Source organism: Agrilus planipennis, unplaced genomic scaffold (genome assembly GCF_000699045.2).
Source record: "Agrilus planipennis isolate EAB-ADULT unplaced genomic scaffold, Apla_2.0 scaffold17, whole genome shotgun sequence".
Classification (NCBI taxonomy): domain Eukaryota; kingdom Metazoa; phylum Arthropoda; class Insecta; order Coleoptera; family Buprestidae; genus Agrilus; species Agrilus planipennis.
Window position 1 is genome coordinate 2,366,514 of NW_020439021.1, and position 18,427 is coordinate 2,384,940.

The following is an 18,427-nucleotide window of genomic DNA, read 5'->3' on the forward strand; positions in this document are numbered from 1 at the left end:
CTAAAACATTATAGACGTATAATAAAAAAAAACCAAATAGTATTTCTTGTTTCTTCGTTAAAACTTTTTTTGTGTTCTTCGTAAATTTCGTTTTTGAGGACATTTACAAACTTTCGGACATAAATTACCATCAAACGTCAACATAACGTTGGTAACGCTGTGGGCCTTCAATGACTCTATAGTTGAACTTTTTGAATTCAAACTAGGGTAAGATCTCGTTGAGTCTGATTGTTGCGATTCAAAATCGCTAATAGAAAGTAGTTTGTTTGTGTCAGTGCTGCACACTTCTAAATTGTAGCTACTTAAATAGCAATGAACTTTCGACGAAACTTCTTGAAATTGAACGCACAAATCTGATAATTTTCGTAGACTTCTCTTGTTGGCATCTTGAAGGTGGCGAATAAGAAGGTTTTTCTGAAAATGTGTTAATACATGCATTCATGTAAGGGATAATATTATAAATACAAAACGTAGAAGTAAACACTAAACGAATTTAGATAAATAAGGAAGCTTTTATAGAGACTAGCAAGCAGACATCAGAAACGTCGCTCCGGAAAACATGTCATAACTTATAAGATAATAAGTAAAGTACAGTTAAACTTCTGTAACTGAAACTTCTATAACAAGGTCAAAAACTGAACCACCTGAAAATTTTTGAAAGCAAATTAGTCAAATAAATCATTAAAAAAAATATATTTCTGTAATCAACCAAACATGCTTGAATTTTGAGCGCTACCCTTATCATTTTTTTGAAGTAAGGAATATGTTTTTCTTGATTTCCTTAAAAATTTTCTAAGACATTCGGACCACACCTAAAATTACTTGCGACCCCTGTTCTATAACATTAAATCTATTCTCTTGACATACATACATAATGTTTTACACTTATACTGGAATTTCTTCTTTTTCCTAAATCGAATTTTTCTATAACTAACAATGATTTTCAAGTGCAGGTGTTACATTATTAATTGCCTCTTTAGTTGGAATTTCTGTTAAAAGAGGTTCAACTTGGGCAAGTTTGACCATATCTTTAAGTTATAAAAATTAAAAGTAAATTCTAGTACAGGAGTTTTAAGTTGTTTCTCAGAAAGAACGCCTAAAACTATATCAAGTTCCAACGTTTTTAATTTGTTATTCACGTATGCGTTGAACCATAAAAATATGTGTTAAGCACTATGCTAATCCCATAAAGTGATAAACTTACGTTATATTTATCTATTTTAGCCATATCTAAATTTTGAATTACAGCTTCAAGATGACGGTCGCATTTTCTTAATTTCCTTTCATTTTCAGCGATCATATTTTGCAAAGCGACGTAACTCGTTTCCCACGTATTATACACTTCTTCGAGTTCCTTTTTTTCCGTAATAACTTCGTTTGTTTTGATTTTCAGACCTACAATAACGTTAAGTAGTTTACATTTATCCAGAAAATATATTTATAATTATATGATTTTAATACTTTCGATCAGCTTCATTTGTTTTCCAAGTCTTCGCTTATTTTTATGTAAAACCGTGTTAAAATTAAAAATGTCGTTTTCCAGTTCCCTCTGTTCTTGCAATTCTTCTCCTAAAGATAATTCATTTGTTCAGAGCAGGTACAAAATTTTTGTGATAAAAAACCTAAATGTACATATAATCGATCGTTATTATTAGGCGATTCATAAATAAGATAAAAATTAACTTCCAAGTTATAAACAAAAACTCCACTTTCCAGACAGAAAGTGGATTTTACCAAAATTTATTATATACATCGTCGAATCTCGCCTTGTTTTGTTATTTAATTTTTATTTTTAAAAAATATAGCAAAAACATACGTTTTACCTTCTGTATCAATAGCCGAAACGCTATTTCGGAATGCAACGTTTGCAGAATTAACAACTTTAAGTGTATTTTCCATTGCAATTATTTCTTTTTCGGCTTTTTTCACTTTATTGTCTAATTGATCACCTTCTTGTTGTAACATATATTTTTCTTGGGCCTTTTTTATTTTAAAATGAGTCACGGACAATGGTTGTCCACTGTCGTCTTTACCCAAACACATAAGCGCCATGTAATACCTGAAAAAAATAACTTATTTAAAACTAAATTTTCCATTTATTTTTATCTTTATAACAGTTCATTAAAAAAGAATGCGCCCCGCACTTTTTTGTGCAAAAATGTTTTAGTGTTTGCAAACGAGCATTTTATGAGTAGTTCCTATAAGTCATCATATCAAGGATAATGAAATAGCGTAGGTCCCTTACCATAGGAACCCGATTTCAGTTAATACCCAACCTTCTTTAGTTTGGCTAAGTAAAACTAAAATTATATGATAATCACAGTTGAAACTAACGCATTTCATTTAAACCAGTTTTTACTAATTAAAAGTAATTGTTACGTAAATTAAAAGTGTTATAAAACGAATTCAACGTTTCTGACCTATATTATCTACAATGTTTAACTTAAACCTAAAATTTACTGGACAATGTCGTAAAGACTAGTTTTGACCAAAATGCGTCTAGTCACAACTAGAATAAACTAAGGATGTTTGTTAATTCGAGTTTTATCTAGCCTAACCTAGAATTGACTTAAAGAAAAATGTTAAAACTAGTTTATATCGCGGTAGAATGTCTATATGTCCATAAAAGTTTTAGATGCCTCAAATTACGGGGAGGATTTGAGGAAAATCATTGAGTAAAACTTCTATAGCGAAGCACTGAGAATATCTAGTTAGAGGTAGTTCAAAGTTTCATGAACCTTGGCATTGAGAAGCGCGCTGAGAAAACTCCGTACTTTTATTGATTTCTACATTTCTTTTTCTTAAAAGAACTCATTGTTTACAAATTATCTGGAGCTTTATCCCAGGTTGTATCACGAGGTACATGGTTATTAGTCGAGTCCATGTTTTTCTAATCCTAATAAAAATGCGAATGTTTGTTTGTTTATTACCATTTCACGCTATAACTACTCAACCGATCACCATGAATTTTTATACACTCATTGTCAGAGATACAAAAAAGAACATAGGGTAAGTACCTTTTATCCAGAAAAAAAATATTGTTCCCGAGGAGTAGAAAATTTGTTTTCATCTCGATAAAGAAGAACAGTATTTACTGTCATTCAACGCAAAGTTTATATTTAACCTAGAAAATTCTAAAATTTAATTTTATCCTGGTGATCCTGTTCAGGACTATTTATCAAATTATTGTATTTTCGATAATTTTTGACACGTATTCGCAGCATTAACGTGGGCGAAGCCGCGAATAGAAGCTGGTATACGATACAATTGCAATAAGGTCTAGAGCTCTCGTGCATGTGAAGGTGCATGAGATTTTGAACTAGCTATACAATTACATTCTTATCTATAGGACCATACCTATACATCTAATTTTAATTTTTTATGGTTATTTCAATACTAAAAACCATTAAAAAAATTGTCAAGAGTGATTTGGACTACTTTTTTGATTGTTTATTGTTATTGGTTATAGACAATTAGAAATAGTTTCATGGCGACAAAGCTTATTCAAAATAAAAATTTTTTGAATCCGTGCAGACAATCGTATAATAAATAAAGTTTTTGGCAAAATAGCGAAAACTATTAGTTTTAACTATTAACTCGCAACAAGGGGATACACAGAAATTCGGGTTTCAACGTCAATTCAGATATTATCTACATTTAGTTTTCCAAAAACAAAACATTCTTGTTTGTCAGCATGTTGTGGAAAATTTTCAGACATTGATAGCGATTTCTTAATTTTTATTCCCACAGTATCGACTGAAAAATACCGGTCAAGCCGAAACCACTGATTAATTAGCGATATGAATAAGTAAACACAGTAAGACAGTAAGTCTTCATCTTCTAAATTTTTTACTGATTGTTATTCATTAATGTTTAGGAAGAAATTTTTTGATTAGGAAAATGTAATTGTTAAACTACCCAACCCAAATGAACAACAACTACTACCTGTAAGACATTGAAACACAAAATTTTACATCGTCTGAGTTTGTTACCCTTTCTTTATTTTTATACGTATCAATACTTGTGAAGGAAAACTTTATCATAACTTCTAATTAAATTTAAATAACTAGGGTCTAATTTCTTTATAATAGTATTAGCATCTAGCAAGGATGATTTAGAGAAAGCTTTAAATAAAATGGAAGCGGTATTGACAAAGCAGTACTGTATGAAAATAAATAAAAGTAAAACAAAAATACTGGTATGCAAAGGAAGAAAAAGTAGGGAAAAAGCGAATGTTAAGATAGGAGACGAAAGATTAGAAGAAGTAGCGGATATTAGGTATCTAGGAAGTCTGATAAGTCAGGACGGAAGGAGTAGTAAGGATATAAAGCAGAGGATAGCGCAGGGTTAAGTTGTTAGGTAGTAGTCAGAGACGTATTAGGGGTAGAAATGGAAGTTAAGAGGGGTAGAAGTAGACCTAGATTAGATTACTGTTCACAAATAGTTAAGGATATGGATTGTGTAGTATCTATAAGTTATAATAGTTATAGATAGAGGGATATAGCAATTTCCTCCTCCCTTAACGCGAGCCTTCAGTTTCCGCCTGTGGCATACGGTAATGTACGAGCCTACAATAAAGAGCTACGGTGTTGACTTAAAATTATTATTGTCTTTTATTCACATACCTGCCCTCAAACATTACAGGTTGTTCTAGTTTTAGGGAAATGCGAAGATTAGCTCAGGATAGGAAGGAGTGGGGGTGCGTGTCCAACCAGTCTTAGGACTGACGACCTTATGATGATGATGGTCTAATTTCTTAATTTTTATCAAACATGTGAAAACTACTCTAGATTTCTTTATTCTATTGCATCTATGATGTTAATTATTCTGTGTTAATTGCCCGGAATTTTTAATTCTTATCTACTGCTTTCGGAAAAGCAAATTGAGATTAATTAAATGTTAACATCCTAAGTTTTACACCACACTCGATTTTATTTCTCTTACTTTTTTTGTAGTTGATCAACTTTAATGAGTCTGGTTGATAAATCTCTTTTTAGTCTACTCTTTTCTTCGTTTACATTTCGTCGTTTTAAATTTACTATTTCTTTATTTGTTCCAAGTTCTATTAGACGTTCTCTCATTACCTAGAAGAACAAAGTGGTTTTCTTAAAAATGTTTCTAATTGTCATATGGAAGAGTTTGTTGAATATTTAATGTATATACTCACTGTGTCTAATTGCAACATATATTTTTTTATGTCACATATAAGATAATCTTCCCTATTAATAGACTTTTCCAGTTGGTCCACACGAAGACGTAGAACGTTTTCGTCGACACGTTTCTTTCGGGAATTGTTACCAGCTGTAACCAATTGCTTTTTCCCAACTTCGTAATACGTTATCTGTTCCTGAAGTTTTTCTTTTAAAAGTCCCGTTTGGGCATCGTCGGCAGTTATGGCACAAGTGAGTCGTCGCATTTCGTCTTGAAGTGCTGTTGCTTGTTTTTGTAAAAGATTTCGCGTCTAAAAGAGCAAGACAAGAGACGCAGTGATAGGTTGCGGATATTATATATAGGGTTGCCACCTTTTCAGGCTTTACATAAAGTATTTCTCAACTAAAAGGTTCAAAAAAAGAAGTACTCAGCATAAAAATAAAGTATTTTATTTTTTGTTTCTAAAAACATATTTTTTGTTACACCTAGCAGCCAGTAACAAATTGCTGTCGCTTTTAAATACATTAATATCCTCTAAACATGGCAAACAAAGATTTAAGTAAACTAAAAGTTCATTTTTAAATAGTTTTAATAAAGCTTTATTCTTGTCGTCCCGCCACTTTGCGTTCATAACAGACAATACTCTTTCTGTAAATGCTGAAGTGGCCGGAACGGATAGCAATAGTGACACTACTTTGAACAGATTTGGGAAATCAGGTTGTTCCATAAATGTGGCTTGCCATTTTTCTGTGCAATATTATTGATGTAAAAATACTCTAAATTTCGAATAATCGCTTACAAAATTACGATGTTTACTTAAGACCTTAAATAAAGTATTTTTGCGTACTTTATGTGTCTTGTAAAGTATAACGTACGCACAGTCGAAATAGAGTACAATACTTTATAATAAAGTACGGGTGGCAACCCTAATTATATATCAAAATAATTAAGTGGTTTTTGAATGTCGAATGGAGCTAGCTATCAAAAAGTTTTAGTTTCATTTTACGCACCTCCGACACTTCATCGAATTTTTTTACTAGTTCTTCATACTTTTGTTGAATTATAACGCCAGATTCGTCGTATACATTCGTTTCTCCTTCTAACTTTGCAAGTTTTGCTTCTAAATGATTCATCTTAAAATCCTAAAAGACAAATTAATTAGTAAATTCCACCTTTTTATTTTGGCATGATCAGGGCGCTAAGTACACGCATTTTACCTGCGTCCTTCGTAGCGCTAAGTACACGCAAAGAGGCCGCGACGTTAATAACACGACATATCTATTAATAATGTATACTTGTGAATGCCACCTAATAATGAAGAACATAGAACAATGTGGGAACTCTTATTTAATATCGTTATTAATGTTATCCCTTCGTAGTATTATATTCATAAGGGTTGTCCGTAAAATAGGTCCCTCAGAATGTCATTTTTTTGGAGTCCGTCACGCTAAGTCACACATTCAGCGACCCCCTGACAAATATTAACTCAAAAAAGGTACCCCTACAAGCGGTTTTTTGTGATTAAAATTTGTTAATTTTACACGAATTTTCCTCTACGGAAATGGTCTAGCAAAAACTAAGTTTTGAAGTTTAACGTAAAAATTAGAAATCATTACAACCCCTAAACACATAAGTTTTTTTATAGGCTTTTAAGTACTTTCCATCGTATTAAAAAATTTCAAGAACTGTCAAATTAAGAAAAAAATTAAAATAAACTTGTTAAACATTTCTTTAGACTCTTTTCCCCCCCTTGTCATATCTCATCACGCTAAAACCCCAAGCAGTACCCCTGCCTCCCCCTTATTTGCGAACGTATTTTATGAACGACCCCGCAGTCATACAAATAAAAATGAAATAAAAAATTTTTATAAAAAATAAGGAACAAAAAATAAATAATATTTTATTTCTGCATACATATAAAGTTTTACTTACGATTGAATTACAACAAAATAAGCAAATGAAATAAATAAATTAAAAAAATAATAAATATAACCGCACAGATTATCAAAGCCAGTAATTCCGTGGTAAAACCCAGAAACCTAAAACAAATAACAAAAAGTTTACCTTTTAACAAAAAAAAACAGGAATAAATAAGAAAAAATGTAGTTTTAATTCGTGGTTAAAAATCGATAAAGCGCTCAGTACGGAAACGATAAAATTAATAATCGACAAAGATGGAAGATTTTTAATAAGATAGATGTAGTGCTTGCTTGTAGACCTCATTTCTTAGCTGTATGTGGAAAGCATGAAAAATTAAGTTTCCAAAATAGTATTGTATTCTACTGTCCCAGTTAGTATAGAATAAGAACATTTTAAGTCTTAAAAAATATTTCATTTCCCTTTGATGTTTGGAAAATTTTGAAATTAGTGAATATGTATCCAAAAAGTAATCAATAACTCGTTTTTGGACTAATTTTATTTACTTATTGACTAGAACATCTTGCATCACATTTTTAGGGATACTTTTTATTTTGTTGTCTTTATGAGTAGAACGTTTTGAAAAGGGGAGATTAAACTTTGTAAATTACATGTATGAAAATTCTTAGAATATTTCCGAACTCGACAGACCAAAAAATTTCAGATTTAGATACAATTAGGGGATGTAAAATCCTAATGGGCTAACCCTCCCCGAATAATATAACAAACTATTTTAATCTGTTAGGGAAAAAAAAAATTATTGATAGATATTTATATCTTATATCATTTTATTAAAAATGTTGTGTATTTTTCCAGTACCTACCTACTTTCTCTTATCTACAAACAAAAGGCAAAAACTTACAATCTCATAGACTGCTTCTTTGTGTTGAACAACGTTATTGTTTGTAGCTTGACTTTCTTTCTTTAATGCTACAATTCGAGATTGCATTCCAGACAGTTCGATTTCTTTCCTTTTTAATTCGTCCTGACTTTGAACCAGTCCTTGCTGCGTGCGATAATACTTGGCTTGAATTCTTCCAACATCTTGAGCAAGCACATTAGCTTGCCTTTGTTCGTATTCTATCATTTTCTCCAGCTCATTCGCTCTTTCAGCCGCTGACATTGACGAATTCGTAATTTCTTTCAGCTTTTTTCTCAAATTTTGGACGTGATTTCGCATATAAATAATTTTCCGTTCTTTATTGAGGATGTCTTTTATTAACATCCGACCTCTCGATCGTTCACTATCTAGTGCATTGGCGGTCGAGATAAGCATTTGTCTGTAAGTGCTCAGCTGTAATTAAAACAATAATAATCACTCATTAATTTTTTTACGTTTTTGTTCCTTTTATACTGATTGAATGCTGAATAGTTAAGGCCAAAACAAAAGTCATGATACGTTCTTACATCGTTCGTCAAACTGATAACATATTGGACGAGTTCATCAAGTTCTCTGCGCATTTTCGATCCTCGTGTGTTCATTTCAGCAACTTCCATTTCAATTTCTCTATTGTTGTTCTTTTGTTCTTCATAGAACATGTTCTGCTCTTCCAACTTTTCCAACGCATCCGCTGTAACTCTCGCAACACTTTCCGCCTCTAAATTAGCTTTAGCTATATTATCATCTTGCCGATAAAGATTTCTTGCGGCCTCTTGCCACTTTCTGATCATCGCCTGCCGTTCAATTCTAAGTTCCTTTAGATGCTTTCCTATAAAATTTTTCCTGTGAAAACTGTCAAACCAAATTTATTGATTTTAAGGCCCTTTTTAACCCTACTCAGCATTTCATTTTTTATTGTTTTTTGTTAATAGGAAACTAGAGGTAATTTTTGTCGGGGTTTAAATAATTTCAGAAGTACATTATGCATTTATTGTTTAATTTTATTTGTTATATCGATTTAAAATTGTCTGTCTGCCTGCCTGCCTGTCTGTCTGTGTGTTTAAAAAATGAAACTTTTAACACTCACAAGGGAATCAAAATGTAAAGGGCACTTCTCTTTGAGATAGGATGATGAAATTTGACAAGAAGTAATGTCTTATAACTAGAGATGTATTTAAATACATAATGCAAATACTTTTTTGATTTGTTATTTCAAATGTAAAACACAAATTAGATTTTCCTTCTGTATTTTAAATGCTAAATGCATGATACGTATTTTTAAAATACTTTTTTGTAGGACCTATTTAATTTTCTACATTTACTTAAGTATCAAATATTTTTTAAGAATACCTTGCAGGCATTTGCCCATTTTTTAAATATTGGAGTATTTTCTAGATTAGTAGTGGTATTTGCTCAATATCACCAGCTGGGAAGATTGAGTATGATTTATATTTTTCTGTTTGAACTGATTGAGATATAGTTTTTCTATCTTTATGTTATAGTTTCTTCAGTTCACTTGTGCCAAAATAGTTTGTTTAGCGTGAAAGATCACAGTCAAAATAGGGTTTTTAAATTTTGGATTAAACGCATTTATTAGCACCCCGCAATATTTTGTACTTTTCAGTCTTATACAGCTGGTGAATATAAATTCGATATTGTTTGGTAGGCTGTTTTGTCGTAATTCATAGAATTTCGTAGTTCTTTGCTAAAGGTACGATTAGTGGTGATTTGGTAGGTGCTGATATCAATTTGGAANGCATTTGCTCATTTCTTAAATATTGCAGTTTTTCTAGACTAATAGTGGGGTTTGCACTATATCACCTACTGCGAAGATTGGGTATGATTCATATTTTTCTATTTGAAATGATTGAGATATAGTTTTTCCATCTAGTTCCATGTTCTAGTTTCTTTAGTTCAGCAACGAAGAATTCTTCTTTATGTTTCGTTATTTGCGTTTGTCATCCATTTTAATTGAAGAAAAAACACTGATGCCAAAATAGTTTATTTACCATGAAAGATCAGAGGGATGCAAATAATTTTATTGATGTAAAATCAACAGAATTTTGGATTATAGGCATTTATTAGCACACCACAATGTCTTGCAGTTTTTCAGTTTTACTCAGCTGGCGTATATTAAAATTTGCGGGCTGTTTTGTCATAATTGCGATAAGTGGTGATTTAGCAGGTGCTGATGTCATTTGAAACTTCAAAATTCCATAGACCACGACATTGAACCCGGAAAACAATATCGGTCCAATATTTTAAATTATCCATTTCCGAGGAATTTAGAATTTTTTGGACTCTCTTCAATTAAAGAATTAGAAGGCATTCATGGAATGTCTCTTTGTTCCCTTTTTAAGCTTCTAATAGCTTCAAAGGCCAGGGCGGCAACTTCATTTATCATTTTATACAATGTTTGATCGGTGATACTAGCAAAACTTTAACGCAAAAATGTATTTTGCATTTTTCAAATATAAAATACGTTTGGAAAAGTATTTTCAATAAAATACAAAATGCTTTTCTCGAAACGGTATTTAAATGCAAGATAATTATTTTGTATTTGCATTTTAAATGCAAGTATTTCAAATAAATCACATCTCTGCTTATCACAAAATTGTTTGAGGGTAACCTTAAAAGATACACGGAAAAAGTGGGAAAAATTATCGAAACTCGATTCCCGTGACAGACAAACTATTTAGACATATACCTACAAATTTATAAGGAACTTGGTCGGCTTATAAAATTTCTTTCTAGGAATTAAAATGACTTGTCGATCATTTTTTAATGATAGAGACGCACCCAAAATAAAAATTTCAAATGCTCTCGAAAAAAACACACAGATCTGGTCCCAGAATTGCCTTTGGACTTTGAAATTTCAGATTATTGTAATCTCAAAACCGAATAAGCTAAAATTTCAACAGGGTTAGAAGTAAGAAGAAATTGTTCACCTGTCCCAATTTGCAAACTTTAAGATAGCACAATATTTTTTCAAGTTTTCTCCTTCACTCTAACCTTCATGCAAATTATATACCGTCATTCGGGTTAAACTATTTCGATATCTCGGTGTCCTAGAGCGAATTCTAATTCAATGAAAAAGATTTCACGGAAACTATCTTCCCCTTGGTTGTTTTGTACCTTTACTCTATATAGTCACTCCCAAAAAGATCAGGAGTTGTATTTTCTGAATTTCGAAGTGAAAATGTATATCTCAATATCCTGACCTACCGAATCAATTCTGATTTTATTGTAGATTAGCTTTTCCCCGCGGCTTCGCTCGCAGAAATTAATATTGTTTCTCCATAAAACCATTTAACTCCTAATTCACCCTTACAACGTTTTAATTTTATGTAATGTCGCCATCTTAAATTTCAAATACAAACGTAGCAACAACATTTCATCCTTAAGGGTTGATTTTTAAAAATCGCCGAGACACGTGTATTTGCTTAATTTCAGCAATGAACAACCTTCGAGTAAATCCGAGTACAAATAAAATATACCCCATGGAAACGTTGCAACCTCTTTTCATTTGATTAATAATATCAAACAGCATATATGTCAAGTTTCAAGTAAATTCAACCACAAATGAAGTATATCCCAAACAAAAATTGCAACACCTTTTTACCCCGCCTCCCTTTGGAAGTTGAATTTTTTAAAATGTCGTGATAGGTCTTTCAGAAATTAAATGAGAGACCATTGAGACAAAGTTTCAAGTAAATCTGACCACAAATAATATATGTTCCATTTAAACATTGCAACTCCTCCCACCTAACAGAGATTGAATTTTTTAACCAGTTTCAAGTAAATCGGACCAAAAACAAACATGCAAACTTTGCAAACCCCTTTCAGCTTCCTAAAGAGGTAGAATTTTGTAAAATGTTGAAATAGGTATGCACATCACTAATTTAATATGAAAAAGCATTAATGCCAAGTTTCGAAAATTAGTCGTACCAACTCAGAAACCTTCTTTGGCTCGTGCACAACAACTTTGCTAAAGATCGTCACATAATAAAATGCATGGTTTACGATTCTATAAAGGACATACAGACAAACATTCATTTTTATATATATAGAAAATTCGGGCTATTTAATGGGTTTTGTTAATCACAGTGGCAAATTCGGCCGGAAGCATTTTGTAAATTAGGTCGATTTGTGCTCAAGTAGACGCAGAAAATAAAAACATTTTAATCTTAAGTCAAGTCTTTACTCCTACTTTTAATAATAATCATTTTTTCTCACTCTAAAAAGGTAAATGTGCAATCCAGTATCACTTTTCTCTAAAGTAGTTCATTTTCTTTTTTGGTTTATTTGAAAATTTATTAAAATACTCTTCTACACGACAACGTTTTTACCGAACAAGGATTACGAGGTAGGATAGGTAAGGTTATTATCATGAATAAAATATATAAAAATGAATTGCTGTTCATTAGTCACGCTAAAACTCGATAACGGCTGGACCGATTTGGCTAATTTTGGTATTGAATTAAGTCCAGGGAAGGTTTAAAAGGTAAATAAATATGAAAGTTGTTAACTATCTTTCAGATTATTTTTATGTAGATTGATAAATCTTAAGTTCTGTCAAATTAAATTTCTGAACGCAACCATAATATCTGACATTTGTCAACTAAGTTTATTTTATACAAAAATTTAGGTCTTTTATATATCGATTGGGGCAGTACGAAGTTTGCCGGGACAGCTAGTCATGGATAAAATTCTCCCCTTCACCGCGATTTGTACGGAGCAGCTGATTATTTTGATTTAATGACCGGCCGAGTATGCCACTGTCCGAACGTGCCCTTATTTAAATACCTGTCCTTTGCAATATATTTTCACTATTTATTACATCTGCTGCAACTTTGTTGATTGCATTCTGTCTGGCAATTTGATCCGCTTGTAGGTTCTTCCTTTGAATTTCAAGTTCACTAATTTTCCTTCTGTCCTCTTTAGCAAATTTCATGAGCAATTCGTTATCGTCGCTTTTAATTTTAAGCGACTCCTCCCACGTGTTAAGGGCTTCTGTATCCCAGTCAAGTTCTGCTTTGATTTTCTCAATTTTTTCTAGAGTTCTGCTTAGATCATTTTTCTTGGTCTCTTGGCGTCTCGTCACTTCGTCAGTCTCTTTCGTTAACCGTTTAGTTTCTCCGATTGTGCTTTGCCTTTCAGCAGTAACTGTATGATATTTGCTCTCTTCCACATCGATTTGCTGTTGAAATATTGTCAGAAGGCGCTAAAAATAATATTTTTTTTATTAATCTTCCACCCCAGTGAAACGTTTAATTTTCCATATTAATAATTATAATTTACATCCAGTATTTGTTACTTTGAAACAAAAATAAAATGAGAAAACTTTTTGGTACTATTTTATGCAAAAAGAACTTTAACAATGATGAAATTTTTATTTACCTGATTTTCATCATTTTGTTGTTTAACTAATTTCAAATGCCCTTTTAATGAATTGCACTTTTCGTCCACATTTTCAAATGCCGTTCTTGCATCACGTTTTCGAAGTATGAGTTTTTCGAGTTCTTCTTGAAGACGTTGGTTTTCGTCGTTTGCCACAGGGATTCGGAATCCCTTTTTCCATCCTTCGATATCTAATGCTTGCTCCATTTTATTTTATAGCTTTTTCAATACTTTTAAGAACGAGTAACTACAAAAAGCACACTTATGTCTCATTGTCAAACAGATACCAATTTGCCACAAACACAAAAGTTGTTTTTGTTGTCATGGCAATTTCATAAATTAGGTCCTATCGTATATCTATCTGCATACATACATGTGTATGCAAGTTCAATCAGTGTAATATTTCTGGTTTCTAAATTTTTGGTGTCCAGTTAAAAAATCATCTATAAATATGGAAATGATATTTAACGATGTCAAAAATTTTTCTCTATTCTAGACTAAATGCAATGTGCTCGTTGCAGTCAAAAAATTTTTCAAACAATACTTGCTCCTATTTTAATACAAGATCATCTGTATTATCCAAATATTATTATTTACTATACAGAGCGATTGAAAATAGAAAAATAAGTTTCGTTTAAATGACAGCCATATGAAATATCGCTTCAATCGAAAAAAGTTATAAGAAAAAGTTGTTCAGAATGCCGAAAATCGCGACGATATTCAATTGTTAAAATTTATCTATTGTTGATCTCTGGAATTTTACGTTGAAATGTTTTTATTTCAATTAAATGCTGCTTAAATAGGGTAAATTGTTCTTCCAAACTCCATACCTACATCTTTCCATTTGCTAACGTTTTGAATCACGATTTTTTGATCTTTTTTTTACTAGTTTTTAAGTTTTTATTGATGTACAGTATGTATTTCTAATTGTATTATAATTCGAACTCTTTATTTCAGTGGATTTAATTTTTCTTTAGATACAGTTCCCTTATTCTTTTTAATTATTATAATAAACAATAAATATTAACATAAAAATATTTCTAAGGTTTACTTCTTTTTCAAGTAAATACATTTTTATTTGTCCAAATAACATCATTTTCTAAAATTAATCATGAATTTATTTCAAAAAAATATAAGAATGATTAAAATAATCTCAAAATCCTGTGAGTTTCCCAAATCTACCTTTAAATTAGACTAACGATTTGTTATACATGTGGTACAATATGAGACAAAATACTTGTAAGGTAAAATTATCGTGTCTAGATTCGATTTAAATTGAAGCAGAATGTTTAATATTGCTAGATTTGCAGTATTTTATTTAATATAACGCCACGCTGTCATTTTATTGCTATTTTCTGGCTTGTCGGAGCATGACTATTTTGCTTGAGGCGTTAATTGTTTAATAGCGTTGTTAATTCTTTTTTTTGTCAATTTCATGTAGATTGGCCGAGAAACGGAAGAAAGCATCGAAGTTTACTGTTATCCTTGTTGGACCCCGCTTGCCTTTGACTTTGCATTTAGTTAAGGTAAGAATATACGCCGTAATGTGTTATGTGCTTAATATAAACAGAAAGGGACCGTTCGTAAAATACTTTCACAAACAAGAGAAGGGAGGGGTATTGCGTAACGTGACGAGATAATGGGGGGAGGTCTAAAGAAATGTGACGTTCGAAGTTCGAAGGATGTCACCCTACAATTATCCAATACAGTATTGACAAAACTAGGGTTTTATATAAATAATTAATAGTATCATGATTTTCGAATTCAGTCGTGGCTCTATGAATAAAACTAGTGGTTCAGTAAGCTCTAGAAAAAATACGTTTAGTCTGAATTCAATTTGAATTTTAATTTTCCGTCAAAAATTACCCCTAGATCCTCCATTTCCAATGACCTAACTAACAAACCATCAAGCGTTTTACAGAAAGCCATGACTTTTCTCAACATTTAAAATAACACCATTAACTCTAATGTGAAATGAAAGCCAAAAAAGATGGTTAAAGGTTATTGATTTATTGAAAAACAACAACCAGCTAGTCGCTCAAGTTGTCGAATTTTCTCATTCAAAAATAAATGGACAACAAATTTCTGTTCCAGTCATTAAAGATAGATGCTGTTTAGTTTATTTTATTTTTTCAGCTCAAGAATGTCTGATTTGATTAATAATAGTGATTTTTTAACTAGCAAATACTATTAAATGGCGACGCGCCCTTAGTTTTAACTGATGCCTAATTCTTGTTATAAAACAATCACGCGTTTTATAAAAAAATATGATATTTCTCAGTATTTATTATAAGGTCATTAAGCACACACTAATTACCATGTCTGTGCGCATTATCTTTCTATAAGCATTTACTTAGAAATATTGCTTTAATTGTTAGAAATTTACATAGGTGATTAAAATAAGTAGTTAACGTCTTTCTTTTAATGGGGACGATTAGTTCCTTTTTAGGAATTAAACTGAGGTAGTATAATTGAACGCACCTATAGAATCCATAATGCATCCATAATATAGAAATAATTTTTATCTATGGATCTTCCTGTTGTCTATCGTCTGTCATCTCCTCACTCATCCTGTCTGTAGACGCGACGTTTGCCGGTTAGTTGCTGTATTGCTCTTCTTTAATGGAAGCGATGTTTGAAGGTATTTAGCGCTAATCTTTATTTACTTTTGATTTGATTGTGTGAAATACGCTTCTATAAATTTATTTAGTGATTAATATGTATTCATTACGGTTGCTTAGTTTTTAAGCATGGATATTTTTTCGATGGTGGGTTTCTGGTCCAACCTGCAACTTAGAGTCCATCTTGGCAACTTGGTTATCTACTCATCTTTTGCGAATTTTTGTAGATTCTCAGTTTATTTGAGACCGAGCAATTAGGGTTTTGTTAGAGCTTTTAAATTTTGAAAATGAATTTAGACGATGTTTGCAGATTATTGATATTAATGTGACCACGCCGCGGAGAATTGTTTCGTTTTATAGCTAAAACGTGTTAAGATACTTCTCTAAAATCTTATTCTCCCTTCGTAAATTTCTATTTGAAAAATTTTCATTCTTGCCTTGTTATTCTGTAGATTGGGTCTTAACGATTTGTTTTGTTTTTTCTACAATATAGACATGACTTGGAGATGGCGTTGTTGGATTAAATGGCCGAACAATTTACGGATGTAGTGTTTTTAGCAGTCAGACACTTATTTTTTATTTCCAAGAATGCTTCCAGTGAGCTGGTCGAAAAATTCTGTAGACATCGGATGTGAATGATGGTAATTATCATTAATAATAATAATATTAACAAAATTAGTCAACATATGACTAATATTAAATTGTTTCGAACAGTTTCTATTAAAATTTAATAAATAAGCACAGAGAGGGCAAACCAAAAGGACTTCAAAACGTGAAGATACAGAGCCCCATTCATGCTTTTTCTACTTGGTCTTAGAGAGGTGGCATTCGTATGAAGGGTAAGAAATCAGTTAATCAAAGTTATTTTATGAAGTATTTAGGGAATTGTGTTTTCTGAGTCTTGTACCAACTGATTTAACAATAATTCTAATTCTTTACTCATTCCTGGGTTGTCATTGATTATTTGATTTAAAACTTTATTATTTGATTAATGAAAATTAGGGCTTAGTATCTTAAAAGATTTAAAAATTGAGTTGTAACTAATATTAAATTGTTTCGGCAGGTCGTCATTTCAGCATATAAAGGAACGTCGTCGATATGACAAATAAGGGCTGGATACTTGGAGAAGTACAGTGCTGTTAATGTTGTCTCTCCTGGACCTGAGGATCTTCTGTAGAAAAGGTAAGAAATTCTTAATTATTCTATAGTCATTTTTATAAAATTGTTTTTAATTACCTTAAAGAGGGTAAATCTGAAGGACTTGAAACGTGGAGATGCGGAGCCCCATTCATACAAACATAGTAATTAAGATGAAACTAACATTAAATTATTTCAACAGGTTATCATTTAAAATTATTAAATGAACAAGGAGACAAAAAACAAGAAGGATTCCAAACATGGAGAAGTGGAGCCCTGTTAATGTTCCGTCCTTTTAGATTTGAAAAGTGCAATTTTTTGAGAACAAATGAAGTCCAATTCACATTGATGTATTTAGGAATAAAACTTGAGCATCGTACAATTAACCTCGAGGTTAGTAACTTCTTTATCGTTTATTATTTTGATGGTACGTAATTTTCATAGTAATTTGCCATGTCTGGCATCTATGGTTTTTATTCTCTAACAGTTATCTATTGCCCACATCTATGATTTTCTTCTATCAATTATCTATTGTGTGCAAGCATCTATGGTTATTTCTATTGCCTTTATCTATGTCTTGAATAAAATTGACAGCACATCGCCATTTTATGATTTGGGTATTTTACTTGCTTTTTCGTGTTTTTTACTTAATGTAATCTCTTCTTTAATTAATAATGTAATTAATATTTGTTTTTGTCCGTTTCTGCAGATCGTTCAAATGGTGAGAAAGGAAGAATTAATGTTCAGATTGATGGTATTGCAACAGCCAATGTCTTGTCTTGATTTGCTGTTTTCGTCTTCAACTTGCAACATTATGCAGTTAATATTCAACCGATGAGTGTGAGCCAGAGAAGATTTATATAAATCTCACTGAAACAAGTTTTCTGCTATGATATTCCTTCTGGATTTAGTTTGCTTTTCACACATGCAAACTTGGGAACTTTACAGTAGTCTACTGTTTACTAAGGTAAGAGTATATAATATAATTAATATTAATAGCTCTTTATTAATCTGTTACCACCCTATCTGTTTCAGATCGACGTTGGAGAAGACAAAGATGACCCAGTAGTTGAAATAGTTCTTTATCTTGCATGCTCTATCTAGTAGAATTCATTAAGTTCATTTTATTCAAATTAATTTTTTATTTTGCATGTTTTTTTTTGTAGTTTCTTGTAGTTTTTATATAGTTAATTTGATATATTTTTTATTTTGCATGCGTGTTTTTGTTCATTTTATTTGAAGTAATTGTAGATTGTATATGTTTTTATTATTTTTTTGTCATAGTAGTAGTGTAGTAGTAGTACTTACTAACATGTTGAGT

The 18,427-nt window shown here is 31.5% G+C and overlaps 1 protein-coding gene and 1 long non-coding RNA gene across 2 annotated transcripts; one reads left to right on the plus strand and one right to left on the minus strand.

The window, feature by feature from the left end:
• LOC108744404 (coiled-coil domain-containing protein 39) lies at positions 1-13,671 on the minus strand. Its single transcript, XM_018480146.2, has 11 exons — positions 13,349-13,671; positions 12,755-13,172; positions 8,476-8,777; positions 7,931-8,362; positions 6,162-6,293; positions 5,168-5,461; positions 4,945-5,084; positions 1,824-2,059; positions 1,462-1,569; positions 1,205-1,395; positions 1-414 (listed from the first exon to the last, which is right to left on the minus strand). The coding sequence occupies exons 1-11, from the start codon at positions 13,553-13,555 to the stop codon at positions 58-60; spliced, it is 2,817 nt and encodes a 938-aa protein (XP_018335648.1). The 5' UTR covers positions 13,556-13,671; the 3' UTR covers positions 1-57.
• Positions 13,672-17,507: 3,836 nt separating this feature from the next.
• LOC112904955 lies at positions 17,508-18,181 on the plus strand. The gene is made up of 3 exons (XR_003231467.1): positions 17,508-17,723; positions 17,816-18,073; positions 18,142-18,181. It is a non-coding gene; the product is annotated as an uncharacterized LOC112904955 (long non-coding RNA).
• Positions 18,182-18,427: the final 246 nt, after the last annotated feature.

Excerpts from the sequence above, each read along its gene's own strand:
- LOC108744404 (XM_018480146.2), bottom strand. The coding sequence starts at position 13,555 with ATGGAGCAAGCATTAGATATCGAAGGATGGAAAAAGGGATTCCGAATC. Across the intron at positions 2,060-4,944 it reads GTTGATCAACTACAAAAAAA|GTATTACATGGCGCTTATGT; the intron begins GTAAGAGAAATA and ends TATTTTTTTCAG. Across the intron at positions 1,570-1,823 it reads TTCGGCTATTGATACAGAAG|GAGAAGAATTGCAAGAACAG; the intron begins GTAAAACGTATG and ends AATTATCTTTAG.